The sequence below is a fragment of the Natrix helvetica genome, assembly GCF_964273705.1.
Source record: "Natrix helvetica genome assembly, chromosome: 5".
NCBI lineage: Eukaryota > Metazoa > Chordata > Lepidosauria > Squamata > Natricidae > Natrix > Natrix helvetica.
The window spans coordinates 5394139-5410894 of NC_138551.1; the positions used below are offsets into that span (position 1 = coordinate 5394139).

The 16756-nt window shown below is 47.8% G+C and overlaps 1 protein-coding gene across 1 annotated transcript in view; it reads left to right on the forward strand.

Moving 5' to 3' along the window:
- LOC309393644 (cytochrome P450 2J2-like) overlaps positions 1 to 16756 on the forward strand; it is a 45074-nt gene that overhangs the window by 15936 nt on the left and 12382 nt on the right. Inside the window, exons 3-6 of the mRNA XM_081956092.1 lie at positions 881 to 1030; positions 5555 to 5715; positions 7713 to 7892; positions 11143 to 11284. Of these exons, the coding sequence (XP_081812218.1) occupies positions 881 to 1030; positions 5555 to 5715; positions 7713 to 7892; positions 11143 to 11284 (633 nt within the window). The remainder of the gene's footprint in view (positions 1 to 880; positions 1031 to 5554; positions 5716 to 7712; positions 7893 to 11142; positions 11285 to 16756) is intronic.

Sequence of the window (16756 nt, forward strand, 5' to 3'; positions counted from 1 at the left end):
CAATCTATCTTTGTCATCTCTATATCTATCGATCTATTCTCTCCCTCTCTCTCTCTCTCATATCTATCTATCTATATCTATCTATCACTTTGTCATATCTATCTCTATATCTGTCTGTCTGTCTGTCTATCTATCTATCTATCTATCTATCTATCTATCTATCTATCTCTTTGTCATATCTATCTATCTCTATATTTATCTATCTATCTCTATATCTATCATCTTTCTATCTATCTATCTATCTATCTATCTATCTATCTATCTATCTATCTATCTATCTATCTATCTATCTCTTTGTCATCTCTATCAATCTATCTCTATCATCTTTCTATCTATCTATCTCTTTTTCATATCTATCTATCTATCTATCTATCTATCTATCTATCTATCTATCTATATCATCTATCTATCTATCTCTTTATCATATCTATCTATCATCTATCTATCTATCTATCTATCTATCTATCTATCTATCTATCTATCTATCTATCTATCTATCATCTATCTATCTATCTATCTATCTATTTATATCTATCTATCTATATCATCTATCTATCTCTTTATCATATCTATCTATCTATCTATCTATCTATCTATCTATCTATCTATCTATCTTTGTCATATCTATCTACCTTTCTACCTACCTACCTACATACCTACCTACTTACCTACCTACCTACCTACCTACATCTATCGTCTCTATCTCTCATCTATCTATCTGAGGAAGAAGAACTGAAGAAGCTTCTTGAATGAGAAGCGAAACGTCTTCAAGGAAAAACAAAGAAAGTCCACTTGCCTCTTGAAAAAGCACCTTGGGGAACCCAGCTGTTGTAGCAAGATCGTATACTCAAAGTTAAGATGTTCCAACTTTGTGCTGCAGGTATTTTTATGTCCAGTGGCCCCCTCTGGAAACAGCAGAAGCGCTTTGTCATGATGACGCTGCGAAATCTGGGTGTGGGAAAGAAGATCTTGGAGAACCGGATCCAGGAGGAGGCGCAGCATCTTCTGAAGGTGTTCAAGAGCAAAAAAGGTGACACACACACAGACACACACACACCCTGCACACAATAAAGCAGCAATGAGAAACCTTGCAATGGTCCGGGAGATGCTGGGATTCACCTCCACCCCCATTGCTCTTTTTAAAAACTTTGTTATGTCTAATTTATGCCCAGTCGAATGGCAGCAGGGGGCCATACCTTGTAACACTGAAGCATATTTCATCCTGGTTAATACTTGAAAAGGAGACCACCAGGATATATCTCAAGGAGAGATTGGGACATTAGAAAACCATCCAAGAGGAAGAAAATGGTGAATGATGTAACATACATGTTGTTTCCTCCCCCAAGACCTGGAGTGGATGGGCCCCCTTCAGTGGACCAGGGGAGACATTGGAAGCAAGTCTTGAGGCACCATGCTGGGAGGAGTTTGACTCTGTTGCCCCCGAGGATTTGGACAGGTTACATGGGCGACTGCGAGCCACTACATGTTTATTGGACCCGTGCCCCTCCTGGCTTGTACTGACATCCTGGGAGGTTACCCGAGGCTGGCTCCTGGGTCTTGTGAACGCTTCATTGGAGGAGGGGTCCTTGCTGGTCGCCTTGAAAGAGGCGGTGGTGAGGCCCCTACTCAAGAAGCCTTCCCTGGACTCGGTGGAGCTAGCTAATTATCGTCCCGTCTCCAACCTTCCCTTTTTAGCGAAGGTTGTAGAGAGTGTGGTGGCACAACAGCTCCCACGTCACCTGGAAGAAACCGACTATCTAGACCCGCGCCAGTCCGGCTTCCGGCCCGGTCACAGCACGGAGACGGCCTTGGTCACGTTGGTGGATGATCTCTGGAGGGCCAGAGATAGGGGTTGTTCCTCTATCCTGGTCCTATTAGACCTATCAGCGGCCTTCGATACCATCAACCATGGTATCCTATTGCGCCGGCTGGAGGGGATGGGAGTAGGGGGCACCGTTTTGCGGTGGTTCTGCTCCTACCTCTCCGACCGGACGCAATGTGTGTTGGCAGGGGAGCAGAGGTCGACCCTGAGGCCACTCACTTGTGGGGTGCCGCAGGGGTCGGTCCTCTCGCCTCTCCTGTTTAACACATACATGAAGCCGCTGGGTGAGATCATCCATGGTTTTGGGGTTGGATACCATCTGTACGCTGATGACACACAGCTGTACATTTCCACCCCAAACCTCCCCAACGAGGCCGTCGAAATGATGTCCCGGTGCTTGGAAGCCGTTCGGGTCTGGATGGGGGCAACAGACTCAGACTCAACCCTTCCAAGACTGAGTGGCTGTGGCTACCGGCGCCCCGGTTCAACCAGTGGATCCCATCGCTGGCCATAGGGGGCGAACAACTGCCCCCCGTGGAACGGGCGCACAATTTGGGCGTCCTCCTTGATGCCCGGCTCTCAATGGATGACCATGTGGCAGCCGTGGTTAGGGGGGCGTTCCACCAGGTTCGCCTGGTGCGCCAATTGCGCCCCCTATTGGATCGGGATGCCTTACGCACAGTCACTCATGCGCTGGTGACGTTTCGCCTGGACTACTGCAACTCTCTCTGCAATTACTCTCTACATGGGGCTCCCCTTGAGATGCACCCGAAGACTACAGCTAGTTCAGAATGCGGCCGCGCGGGCTATCATGGGGAGGACAAGATACTCCCATATAACACCACTCCTGCGCGAGCTGCACTGGCTGCCTGTGGTTTTTCGGGTGCGTTTCAAGGTGTTGGTTACTATCTTCAAAGCGCTCCATGGCACGGGACCTAGTTACCTGCGGGATCGCATCTCACCTCACACATCCCTGCGACCAATCCGCTCCCACAGGGAGGGACTCCTCCGGGTGCCGTCCACTAAGCAGTGTCAACGGGCGGCGCCCAGGAGCAGAGCCTTCTTTGTGATGGGCCCAACCCTCTGGAATGACCTCCCCCCCCCCGATATTAGAACTACTACCGACAGAACAGTGACGTGCAGTCAGGTGAGGCAAGTGAGGCACAGCCTCACCACTCTCATCATGAAAAAAAAAAGTAAAAGGAAAAAGCTGAGCTAGTTGCTGCCTCACCGTGGATGACTCTGCTTAACCTCACTGGTGCTCTCCCTCCCCAAGTGTAGTGACTTCCTCCCCAGGCCCCCATTCATTTCTCTCTCTCACGCACACAGCTGGATAAAACTATATAAAATCTAGCCCAGCTTCACTGATTACAAGTTTGAAAAGGCAACGTGGCTCCACCTGCAATCAAACTACACTTGGGGAGGGAGAGCACAAGCGAGCACTGAGGAGACCACAGGAGGAGGCAGGAAGCCAGGCAAAGAGCCATGTAGTACACACACTTCCTCCCAGCCTCTTTCTTTTGGAAGGCTCGGCTCGGCTCCCCTCCGGCTTCTCTGCTTCTCCTCTCACCCCAGCCTGCCAGCAGGAGGTGGTGGGTGGGCTTTATTGTGTTCCAGGCATTTCCCACCCAGACAGTAGGCTGCATTTGCAATGGTGGAGGTGTTTGGGAAAGGCAGCAGGGGAATGGGGGGGGGTGGCAGAGGAGCTGCTTTCAAGCCACTGGAAAAGATATCCAATCCAACTTTTGTGGGGGGGGGGTTGTTTGAGAGTGAGTGAAGAGGGAAGGGGTAGGAGAGATAGTCCAATCCAACTTCTGTGTGTGTGTGTTTGAGAGAGGGGGAGGAAGGGAGAGAGGGAGGAAGGAGGGGAAGGAGAAGAAAAAGAAAAAGAAAGAAGGAGCAAAGGAGAAAAACAAATGCTGTCGCTTTAAATTGGAACTGAGCATGCCTGGCTGTGGAATTCTGGGAGTTGGAGTCCACAAGTCTAAAAATATTTGAAACTCAGCACTGTGTCAGTGCCTCACCAGTCATAAACCTCACCGCACGTCACTGCGACAGAAGCTCCTTCCGACAGAAGCTCAAGACCCACTTGTTCCAATTAGCTGGCTTAACTGATTTATAGTCCCATTTTTAACCTCCTGGAAAACATCTTATTGGGTAGTTTTTAAGGGTAATTTTAATGTCTATTTGTATTTTAATTTAAATATTGTACAGTGCATATCCTACCTCCTCCGTATACCTATTTATATATTTAAGTATATCTATATTCTGTCTTCACACTGTTTTAATATGACTGTACACCGCCCCGAGTCCTGTTTAGGAAAGGGTGCGGTTTATAAATTAAAGTTTATTATTATTATTATTATTAAATGCATGGAAAGTAGATAGATGATGAGAGGGGGGAGGGGAAAGAGAGAGGACAGATGATGATGATGGACAGATGATAGGTAGATGACAGACAGAGACACACAGAGAGAGAAGAGTGACAGAGAAGAGAGATCATACCATAGATATGATCATACCATAGGCGGAGATCATACAATAGGCAGGGGGTTGGACTAGAAGACCTCAAAGGTCCCTTCCAACTCTGCTATTGTATTGTATTGTATTGTATTGTATTGGATTGGATTGGATTGGATTGGATTGGATTGGATTGGATTGGAGAGGGAGGGAGGGAGGGAGGGAGGGAGGGAGGGAGGGAGGGAGGGAGGAAGGGAGAGAGAGAGAGGCAGGCAGGCAGGCAGGCAGGCAGGCAGATGATAGGTAGGTAGGTAGGTAGGTAGGTAGGTAGGTAGATAGATAGATAGATAGATAGATAGATAGATAGATAGATAGATAGATAGATAGACAGACAGATAGATAGATAGATAGATAGACAGATGATAGAGAGAGAGAAGAGATATATGAGAAAGAGAGGGAGACAGAGAGATAGAGACAAAGAGACACAGAGAGAGAGGGGGATAAGGGATGGATAAATAGATAAATAAATAGATAACATGTATGCATGAGTTGTATATATATTGCATGCACAGGATCTAGTGCCATGATGGCGAACCTATGGCACGCATGTCACAGGTAGCACATGGAGCCGTTTGTTAGGGCAAGTGAGGCGTTGCCCTGTCAGCTCCAATGCACATGTGTGCAGTGGCCAGCTGACTTTGGCCTTGTTTGAGGCTGTTTTTCGCCCTCCAGAGGCTTCGCTGAAGGCTCCGGAGGGCGAAAAACGGTCCTATGAGCAAACGGGAAGTCCGTTCCCGAAGTTCTGGTTTGCCTGTAGGGCCAGCTTTTCATGCTCCGGAAGCTTCAGGGAAGCTCCTGAAGCCTCCGGGGGACATCCGGTGGGGTGGTGGAGGCTGTTTTCGCCTTCCCCTGCGGGGGGGGAGCATGTGCATGTGTGGCACGCCTGTGCATGACCCCCTCTGCGCTCCCCCTGCTTTAGGCATGTGAGCTAAAAAAGGTTAGCCATCACGGATCTAATGCATAAAACCATCATCCCGGATGATGGTTTCATGCAGTAGATCCTGTGCATGGTATATGCATACAGTACAACTCATGCATACCTGTTCACCCCCACCTCCACCCTCAAGTCCGTGGAAAAATTGCCTTCCCCGTAACTGTTCCCTCGTTTCAAAAGGGTTGGGGGCCGCAGCTATATAGATTCCATCACTGGGACTTCCCTCCTTCAGACGAAGCCTCCTGTGTGAATACAAACTCCATTTTCTCCCTTCCCAGGTTTGCCCTTTGACCCCCGAACTCCCTTACTCAAAGCGGTCGCTAACATTATATGCAACTTTATGTTTGGTCATCGCTTTTCCGAAGAGGATGCCCATTTCAACAAATTATTAAAAGCCGCCCACCTGATTGTCTACATTGCTGGTAACGTCTGGGGCAGGGTAAGCACTGCATTTCTCGCTATTCCTTTGTGGAGGACTGTCAGTTGGATTACAAAGATCAGGGGTGTCAAACTCGGTTTCATTGAGGGCGGGGTGTGTGTGAGTGGGTGTGGCCAGGGTGGGTGTGGCCAGCTCAACCTCACTCCCGTCAGGAGCACCTGTGGTGGCCAACTGCTAAGGCAGGACTCCCCTCAGGCCAGAGGTGGGTTGCTACTGGTTCACACCGGTTCAGGCGAACTGGTAGTAATATCTTGGCCTTGGTCGAAGAACTGGCAGCGGCCCAGGCTGGCCACCCCCACTAAGTAATTCCCCGCTCACAGCTGCTGTTGCCGGCATGTTTTTTTAGTAATGCACAGAACAATTTATGGTCAACTGTGCACACATGCAGTGCGTATCGCATGCGCATGTAGCAAACTGGCAGCAACGGCAGGAGCACCCCACCCCTGCCTTAGACCTACCCTCCCTCTCATTATAATCTTCCTTCCTTGCTTCCTTCCTTCCTTTTCTTCTTTTTCCTTCCCTCGTCATTCTCCTTTCTTCTTTCTTCCCCTCTTTCCTTCTTTTACTTTGTCTTTCCTTCTTTCTCTTTCTCCTGCCTGCATGCTCAAATGCAAAAGGGGAAACATTTCTCCTTTGGTTTTGTTTTTAGTTTGTTTTCTAGCCTTCTGCCAGCAAAAACGGAGCCCGGGGGCGCTGAAAAACAGTGGCTTATGACCATGTTTCACACCTATGACCATTGCAGCATCCCTATGGTCACGTGATTTATATTCGGATGGTTTGACAACTGACTCATATTTGTGATGGTTGCAGTGTCCCGGAGTCATATAATCAATCCCCTTTTGCATCCTGACAAGCAAAGTCCATGGGCAAGCCAGATTCACTTAACAACCTGTTACTAATTTAAGAACTGCAGGGATTCACTTAACAAGGGCGTCGAAAATAGTTATGAAATGGAGCAAACACAATTAACAAATTGCTCCGCATAAATTTTGGGCTATGAGCCATGGTGGCGCAGTGGCTAGAGTGCAGTCCTGCAGGATACTTCTGCTGACTGACGGCTACCTGCAATTTGACAGTTCAAATTTCACAAGGCTCAAGGTTGACTCAGCCTTCTGTCCTTCCGAGGTCAGTAAAACGAGGACCCAGATTGTTGGAGGCAAGAGGCTGACTCTGTAAACCGCTTAGAGAGGGCTGTAAAGCACTGTGAAGTGGTATATAAGTCTAAGGGCTAGTGCTATTGCTCAGTTGTGATCATAGGTGGAGGGTTACCTGTACTTGATCTGCTCACCTGATCATTCTACAGGTGAGAATGATTATCTGTTTCACCTCACCCGTAGAAGCATAGAATGAAGGGGTTGGAAAAGACTTTAGATAGCATCAGTGGTGGAATTCAATTTTTTTTTACTACCAGTTCTGTAGGTGTGGTTTGGTGGGCATGGCATGGCTTGCTGGGAGTGGCTTGGTGGGAGTGGCTTGGTGGACGTGGCAAGGGAAGGATACTGTAAAATCTCCATTCCCACCCCACTCCAGGGGAAGGATACTGCAAAATCCCCATTTCCTCCCGATCAGCTGGGACTCGGGAGGCAGAAAATAGATGGGGGCGGGGCCAGCCAAAGGTGGTATTTACCGGTTCTCCAAACTACTCAAAATTTCTACTCCCGGTTCTCCAGAACTGGTCAGAACCTGCTGAATACCACCTCTGGATAACATCTAATCCAGGGTAAACCTCGCCAACTTGAAGATGTATGGACTTCAACTCCCAGATTTCCTCAGCCAGGTCTCCAACCTTGGCAATTTGCGCCGGCTGAGGAATTCTGGAAGTTGAAGTCCTCAAGTCGTAAAATTGCCGAAATTGGAATCTCCTGGTTTAAATGAAATAAATCCCCCCACCTGTGAAGAAGCATGGCAGGATGAGAAAACCACCCGGCAACCGGCCAGCCGACGAATTCTCACTTGATGTCATTCTCCTTTGTCTCTATTTTGCTGTCTTGCTCTAGGCCTACGACTCTTTCCCCGCGATTATGCAGAAATTTCGGAAGCCTTACCAGGAATTGTTTGAACACAACGAGTTCTTGCACAATTTGGTCAAGGACAAGTTGCAGAGTCACAGGGAGAGATGGGAAGAAGGCAAGGAACCACAGGATCTGATTGACTTCTACCTCAAGTTAATATCCAAGGCAAGGAGAGGGTTTCGGCACTTGTTCAGCTTAGCCCCCCCAGTTCTCAGCGATTAGCCATCTTGGCTAGGGACAGGATCAGGGGTGAAAATGCTACCGGTTCGGGCGAACCGGTATTTCCGACGATCAGCTGTGAAGCACCATTTATATTAGCTAGCTCATCTAAATCGCGTGGCACAGCGGATTTCCCTCCCCCCCCCCCTGGGCTGTTCTACTTCGCTTTGCGGGCACATTTGGTAGCAGGCTCCACCCACCCGCCTGGACGTCATCACGTCCATTTTTGATGCTCTGCGCATGCGTGGAAGATCCTGCGCACGCACAGAGGTGGCACCTGCGAGCAGAGCAAGCGCGCACACTCACATTCGCGAACCGGTAGCGGAGGTAAGTAGATTTCACCCCTGGACAGGACAGCCACAGATGTGCTGAGGGGCCCAGGTCAAGATGGTGTTTGTAATCACCCTTGGTGTTCTCTGCGCCTGGGTTATTTTCTTGCAGATGTTTAACTACCAACCGGGTAACATCAATGTTCCTAATTGGGTAATGAAATGTCTGCAAGAAAACAACCAAGCTCAGAGAGGACCAAGGATCCCACAGCCTTCCTCCTCCTCCTCCTATCTACAAATCTCACTCCTTACTAGCACTGATGACGTTACCTAGTTGGGTAATGAGATGTCTGCAAGAAAACAACCCAGCTCAGAGAGCACCAAGAATTCTACGGTCCTCCTCTTCCTCCTCCTCCCAAACCACACTCTCTTCTAGCACTGATGATGTTACCTAGTTGGGTAATGAAACATCTCCAAGAAAACACCAAACTGAGAGGGCACCAAGGAAACCACAGTTGAACTGCAAGCTACAAAGATTCTCTTCTATTGCTACCATCTTGACTTTAGGGCACACACACACACACAAACACATCTCTGTTCTCCAGACATTGTGTAGGTAGCCAGTATCCAAATGATGACTCGCTCTTCTTATGTCAATGTAGGACCAGCCACTCGTACCTAACGTACCTCATGTTCTGACCTAGGCTTCCCAAAAGCATGAAGCTGACTCCTCGCTCTAACAAAACCCCTTTTATTTCGTTTAAAAGGAATTCCTCTCCAGCAAAGTCGTGGCCAAAAGTCTTTCACAACTACTTGATCAGGCTTGGAGAGCTGCCAGGCCGATATCTTCCAAACACAATGCTGTAGCAGCAATTCCTTGGCAAGAAGTCAGGGACAGATCTTCACTCTCAATGACTTGAATTAAATGTCTCCTGCAAACTCCCCTTTCACTCCTCTTTTATTTCCTATGGGAGGGGCCATTCACCGTCCATCTGTGTCTTTACTCCCGAGTCTTCCTTAGCTGCTGCCTTCTCCTGGTAGCTCTGCGCATGCGCACACTGGGGACAGGCTCCAGCTGTTCTTCTGCCCCACTGATCTCCGACTCCAAAGGCAGCTGAGAACTGTCAGATGGCCCTGGCCCCCACTCTGCCTCCGACACAGAGCCCTCATCAGAGCCTTCCCCCGACTCCAGGACTGGCCCAGGTTCCTCCCCAACCTCCTCACTGTCTGAATCTGCTACCAGATCCGCTGGCCGCTGGTGGGCCACAAGAGCCAACCTATTTCTTGACTTAGTTAATGGGTGTAATGGTATAATGGTTAGAGCTTGTGAAATGGGTGAAGAGATGCTGCCTAGGGAACTGTTAGATAAGAAGCAGCAGAGCCCTCAGCTGTACAATTAATGCATCAAGAGGCTTAGAAGAGCTGAAAAGATGAGGGCGGGAGAACTGTACTTTCAGGCTTGCAAAAATCTGTTAATGTAACCTTACAATAAAGAAGAGGCTAAAGATACAGAAGGATCTTGACAAACTTGAACATTGGGCACTATCTAATAAAATGAAATTCAATGGTGAAAAGAGTAAGGTTCTACATTTAGGCAACAAAAACGGAATGCACAGGTACAGTATAGGTGCTACCTGGCTCAATAGTAGTAACTGTGAGAGGGATCTTGGAGTCCTAGTGGACAACCATTTAAATATGAGCCAGCAGTGTGCAGCAGCTGCCAAAAAAGCCAACACAGTTCTAGGCTGCATCAACAGAGGGATAGAATCAAGATCACGTGAAGTGTTAATACCACTTTATAATGCTTTGGAAAGGCCACACTTGGAATACTGCTTTCAGTTCTGGTCGCCACGATGTAAAAAAGATGTGGAGACTCTAGAAAGAGTGCAGAGAAGAGCAACAAAGAGGATTAGGGGACTGGAGACTAAAACATATGAAGAACGGTTGCAGGAACTGTGTATGTCTAGCTTAAGAGAAAGAAGGACTAGGGGAGACATGATAGCATTGTTCCAATATCTCACAGGTTGCCACAAAGAAGAGGGAGTCAAACTATTCTCCAAGGCACCTGAGGGTAGAACAAGAAGCAATGGGTGGAAACTAATCAAGGAGAGAAGCAACTTAGAACTGAGGAGAAACTTCCTGACAGTTAGAACAATTAATCAGTGGAACAGCTTGCCTCCAGAAGTTGTGAATGCCCCAACACTGGAAGTCTTTAAGAAGATGTTGGATAGCCATTTGTCTGGAACGGTATAAGGTTTCCTTCCTAGGCAGGGGGTTGGACTAGAAGACCTCCAAGGTCCCTTCCAACTCTACTATTGTATTGTATTAAGAATTAGTATACAAGTATCCCTCGACTTACAACAGTTCATTTAGTGACTGTTTGAAGTTATAACAGCCAGCAAACCCCTGATCACAAAATCCGGATACTCATATTTATGATGGTTGTAGTGTCCCAGGGGTCACCTGATCCCCTTTTGCGCCCTTCTGACAAGCGCAGTCAATGGGGAAGCCAGATTCATTTAACAACCATGTGACTCACTTAACAACTGTGGCAAAAACTCACTTAGCTGTCTCACTTAGCAACAGAAACTTTTGCTCAATTATGGTCGCAAGTCGAGGGCAGTGGTGGGATATGACCAGTACACACACACACACACAAACACACACGGTAGGGATGTACCGGTGCCTGCTGGGAGCACCAGGTACCGTTCCAGTACGGTGCTCCAGAGGGCCCGCCCGCCCTCCTTACTTGATTCAGAACCTACCATAGGTCGAGGGCTACCTGTATCTAGCCATGTCTGGACTAACTGGGAACGCTGACAGGGAGAAAGAGAGGGAACCCAGAACATAATTTTGGGGTTTATCCTTTCAATGGGCGGATTGAGTGAAAAATCTCCTGCTTATTGGCCTTTTGTCCTATTTTCCAGAGCGCAGAGAACTCCGATTCCTTTTTCAGTGAGGATAACATGATTCAAACTATTGTCGACCTGTTGATTGGCGGAGCAGAGACCAGCACGACCACGTTGTACTGGGGCCTTCTTTATTTGCTCAAATATCCAGATGTGCAAGGTAGGTGAATGAAGCTGCCACGGCTTTGGAATGTGGGTGTCCGTTCATTGGGTCAAAGCGATATACAGGAAGCCCTCAGCGTACCACTAATCCATTTAGTGACCGTTCAACGTTAATGTTGTGGCCCATCGGCTGCCAGCAGAACTAGCAGCACAGTCAAACAAGGAGGAGGAGTGAGGAGCCTTTGGAAGGCTCTGTTGAGGAAGCAGAAGCAGAGACAGATACAGAGTTGGGGGTCTTTCGTCTGCTCCCAAATGGAGAGGCGGCTGTCTTCGGGGCCTGAGATGAGTGAGAGAGAGGAACGCATGGGGCCCATCCTAGATTCACAGAGGAGAGGAGAGCAGAGCAACGGAAATCAATAAGCCGGCTCTCAGGGAAAAGAAGTTGTAGACGCTAGCCAGCTTCTCCCTGGCTGAGAAATAAATATGAGGGGTTTGGGAGTGGCCTGTTGTCGCAGACAACTGTTCGTTTTCCAGTGTACATAAATCAAGTCGGACTCTTTTGCCAGAACCAGGTTTGTTGGGACTCTGTATGTGGAGTGCTGCCGGAGTTTCCCTTCAAGGAAACAATAGGTAGTACATTTGCCTCAGCCGGTGTGAACAGGAACTGTTTCTGGTTGGCTTACCCGTATTTTTCGGAGTATAAGACGCATCAAGGTTTGAAGAGGCAATTTTTTTAAAAAAAAGTTTTTGCACTCTGCAAACCGCCCAAAATTTTTCGCAAACACAGGCCCGTATTTTTTCCCCAAAAAAAGGCCTGAATAGCCTTTAGGAGGCTTGCAGAGTGCTCCTGGGGGGTGCCCCATCCAAAACAAGCAAAAAACAGCCCATTTTTCATGAAAACGGGCCCTTTTTTTGTCAAAAATTTCATGCATAGCCTTTAGGAGACTTATAGAGTACTCCTGGGGGCTGGGGGAGGGGGGCAAAATTGAGCAAAAAAAAGGCCCGTTTTTCACTCATTTCTGCCCTCCCCAGCCCCCAGGAGCTCTCTGAAAGCCTCCTGCAAGCTATGCACGGCCATTTTGGTGAAGGGTTTTGGGAGGCAAAAATATACTGTATTCAGTGTATAAGAAGCCCCCGGATTTTCAGCCTCTTTTTGGAGGGAAAAAGGTGCGCCTTATACTCTGAAAAATACGGTAATCATGGAAGGCCTTTTTTTAATCCAGCGTTCTTGTGTGAACAGAGACTGCGCCCTGTTTCATAAGACTTTCATGGGAGGCTAATTATTTTTGGCTTGATCTATCCAACATAAATCAAGACCGTTCGTGCCCTGTTTTAAGAAAAAAAGGGGGGGTTGTTTTACTCGTGAGTAAGTGGTTTCTCATTGCTTGTGAAGGCTGGGTCAGAACAGTTACAAGCAGGGGTGGGATTCAGCCGGTTTGGACTGGTTTGGGTGAACTGGTCGTTCCGACTATCAGTTGGCCCCGTCCACCGGCCCCTGCCCTAGTCTAGCCTATATTTCCTTTGTTTGAAGCCCATCTGAAAGGCGCAGTACAGCTGTTTTACTCACTAGGGCTGCAGTAGATGGTAAGTTTGGGAGCTGTTTTCAAGCGCACTGTGTGTGGGAGAGCACACAAGGCGCGCACTTAGAGAAACCGGTTGTTACACCAGTTGAATCCCATCACTCACTGGTTACAATGGCACTGAAAGTAGTGACAGGACCGTTTTCACAGTTACGACCTTTGAAGCATTCTTGGCGACAGTGACGTGCAGTCAGGTGAGGCAAGTGAGGCACAGCCTAACCTCTCATCATCAGGGCAGCGAGTCATTCGATGGGAAACTTGCCTTTTGGGAGGACTGACCCAGCTTGGCTCCCGCTTTCGATCTGCCGCCCAGCGACCGAACGGAGAAGCGAAAAGGCAGGAGAGACAAAGCAGGAGCCAAGCCGAGTCATTCCTTCCAAGAGGCAAGTTTCCTATCGAATGACTCGCTGCCCTAGACTCGAGGCTCCAGTCCAGCCTGCGGTGCTTGCAACCCCCGCCAGCTCCTCCAGGGACTCCCAAGCTCGGCACCAGAAGGCCGCTGTGAGAGAGGCCAGCCAGGTTGCCCGGTCGGCGGCAGAGGTTCCCTTTGTTCTTTCGGGTGCGGGAAGCGGGGGGGAGAGGCTTCCTCTGCTCCGTCCGCTCCCCACCTGTGCTGCCCTCGCCCAACAAGCGCACCCCAGATTCCGCGCAGCTCTGGCAGGCGGTGCCGTGGCCGAATCCGAGGGCGGAGGGTGGCAGGTCACAACTGAGCATGCCTGACTGTGGAATTCTGGGAGTTGAAGTCCACAAGTCTAAAAAAATTGCTGCCTCACCAGCTATAAACCTCACCGCACGTCACTGCTTGGCAACTGGTTCATACTTATGACCGTTGCTGTGTCCCAAGGTCATGGGATCTCATGTTGCGACTTTCCGACAAACAAAGTCAACAGGGAAGCCAGATTCACTGAACAACCAGGTTACTAAGTTGTCAATGGCAGTGATCCACTTAACAACCGTGGCAGAAAAGTTTGTAGAGTGCAGCAAAGCTTACTTAACAAAGATCTCACATAACAACAGGAATCTTGGGCTCAATTGTGATCGTAAGTCGAGGACTACCTGTATCCGGTCAAGTTATATCAAGATTACAGGAACTATTAATTCTGCTTTATACTGCACTAGTGAGGCCACACTTAGAATGTTGCATCCAATTCTGGTCACCACGATGCAAAGAAGAAGCTGAGATCCTTGAAAAAAGGTAGAGAAGAGCAACAAGGATGGTTAGAGGCCTGCAGGAGAAACCCTACGATGAACAGTTAAGAGAACCAGGTATGTCTAGCCCAACAAAGGGAAGAATTAGGGGTGACGTGATAGCTGTCTTCTGCTACTTGAAGGGAGGAGGTCAAGGTAGGACGAGAGGCAATGCCTGACAGCTCATCATAGAGAGATCCAACCTGGAATTAAGGAGAATTTTTCTGAGAACAATTAATCAATGGAACAACTTGCCACCAGAAGTTGAGGTCGCTCCATCGCTGGAGTTCTTCAAGAAACGATGGGCAACCATCTGTCTGGGTTGCAATAAGATCTCTTGCCTTGGGCAGAGGTTGGATTAGAAGACCTCCAAGGGCTTGTCTTGTCTTCTCCTCTCCTCTCCTCTCTTCTCTTCCCTTTCCTTCCATTCTATTCTATCGTCTCTTCTATCTTCTCCTCTCCTCTCCCTCTCCTCCCTTCCCTTCCCTTCCAGTCCGTTCTATTCTATTCTATCTTCTCTTCTATCTTCTCCTCTCCTCCCTTCCCTTCCCTTCTATCTTCTCTTCTCCTCTCCTCTCCTCTCTTCTCCTCTCCCTCTCCTCCCTTCCCTTTCCTTCCATTCCATTCCATTCCATTCTATTCTATCTTCTCTTCTCTTCTCTCTTCTCCTCTCCTCTCCCTCTCCTCCTTTCCCTTTCCTTCCCTTCCCTTCCAGTCCCTTCTATTCTATTCTACCTTCTCTTCTATCTTCTCCTCTCCTCCCTTCCCTTCCCTTCTATCTTCTCTTCTCCTCTCCTCTCCTCTCTTCTCCTCTCCCTCTCCTCCCTTCCCTTTCCTTCCATCCCATCCCATTCCATTCTATTCTATTCTATCTTCTCTTCTCTTCTCTCTTCTCTCTTCTCCTCTCCTCTCCCTCTCCTCCTTTCCCTTCCCTTCCCTTCCATTCCATTCTATTCTATTCTATTCTATTCTATTCTATTCTATTCTATTCTATTCTTTCTCTTCTATCTTCTCCTCTCCTCTCCTCCCTTCCCTTCTATTCTATCTTCTCTTCTTCTCTCCTCTCCTCTCTTCTCCTCTCCCTCTCCTCCCTTCCCTTCCCTTTCCTTCCCTTCCCTTCCAATCCATTCCATCCCGTTCTATTCTATTCTATCTTCTCTTCTATCTTCTCTTCTCTTCTCTTCTCCTCTCCTCTCCTCTCCCTCTCCTCCCTTCCCTTCCCTTCCCTTCCCTTCCATTCTATTCTATTCTATTCTATCTTCTCTTCTCTTCTCTCTTCTCCTCTCCTCTTCCTCTCCTCCTTTCCCTTCCCTTCCCTTCCAGTCCATTCTATTCTATTCTATACTATTCTATTCTATTCTATTCTATCTTCTCTTCTATCTTCTCCTCTCCTCTCCTCCCTTCCCTTCTATTCTATCTTCTCTTCTTCTCTCCTCTCCTCTCTTCTCCTCTCCCTCTCCTCCCTTCCCTTTCCTTCCCTTCCCTTCCAATCCATTCCATCCCGTTCTATTCTCTTCTATCTTCTCTTCTATCTTCTCTTCTCTTCTCCTCTCCTCTCCCTCTCCTCCCTTCCCTTCCCTTCCCTTCCATTCCACTCTACTCCACTCCACTCCACTCCACTCCACTCCATTCCATTCCATTCCATTCCATTCTATTCTATTCTATTCTATTCTATTTTATCTTCTCTTCTATCTTCTCTTCTCCTCTCCTCTCCTCTCCCTCTCCTCCCTTCCCTTCCCTTCCATTCCACTCTACTCCACTCCACTCCACTCCATTCCATTCTATTCTATTCTATTCTATTCTATTCTACTCTATTCTATTCTATCTTCTCTTCTAGCTTCTCCTCTCCTCTCCTCTCCTCTCCTCTCCCTCTCTCTCCTCCCTTCCCTTCCATTCTATTCTATCTTCTCTTCTATCTTCTCTTCTCCTCTCCTCTCCTCTCCTCTCCTCTCATCTCCCTCTCCCTCTCCTCCCTTCCCTTCCATTCCACATTCCATTCCATTCCATTCCATTCTATTCTATTCTATTCTATTCTATTCTATTCTATTCTATCTTCTATCTTCTCCTCTCCTCTCCTCTCCTCTCCTCTCCCCTCTTCTGTTCAAAAATATTGAGGCTAATCAAGAAAAAGTAAATGTTATTGTGGAATCACAAATGTCTTGCAAACTGAAGACCCAGTGGTCTTCATCCAACAACCTTAACCAGTTTTGGTAAAGATTTGGTAAAGATTTAGCGGGTGAAATCACACATTGTGATCGTCATGAATTTTAATAGATTAGCATGTTTCACTACTCCAGTATACCGGATTACTTTATATAAAGGTAGTCCTTGAGTTACGACCATAATGGAGCCCCAAATTTCTGTTGCTAGGCTAGAGAGTTGTTAACTGAGTTTTGCCCCATTTGTTTGACTTTCTTCCCATTGTTGTTAAGTGAACCATTGCAAATATTAAATTAGTGACACGGTTGTTAAGTGAATCTGGCTTCCCCGCTGACTTTGCTTGCCAGAAGGTCTGAAAAGCGGATCACATGACCCAGGGACACTGCAACCGTCATAAATATGAATCAGTGGCATCTGAATTTTGATCACGTGACCATGGGGATGCTGCTGTTGGTCGTAAGTCTGAAAAATGTTCCTAAGCCACTTTTTTCAGTGTGGTTGTAACTTTTAACAGTCACTAAATTAACTGTTGTAAATTGAGGACCAACTGTACTCAACGTATTTTGAAGCTAATATCTTGTCCCTATACTTGTTGTTTTTCC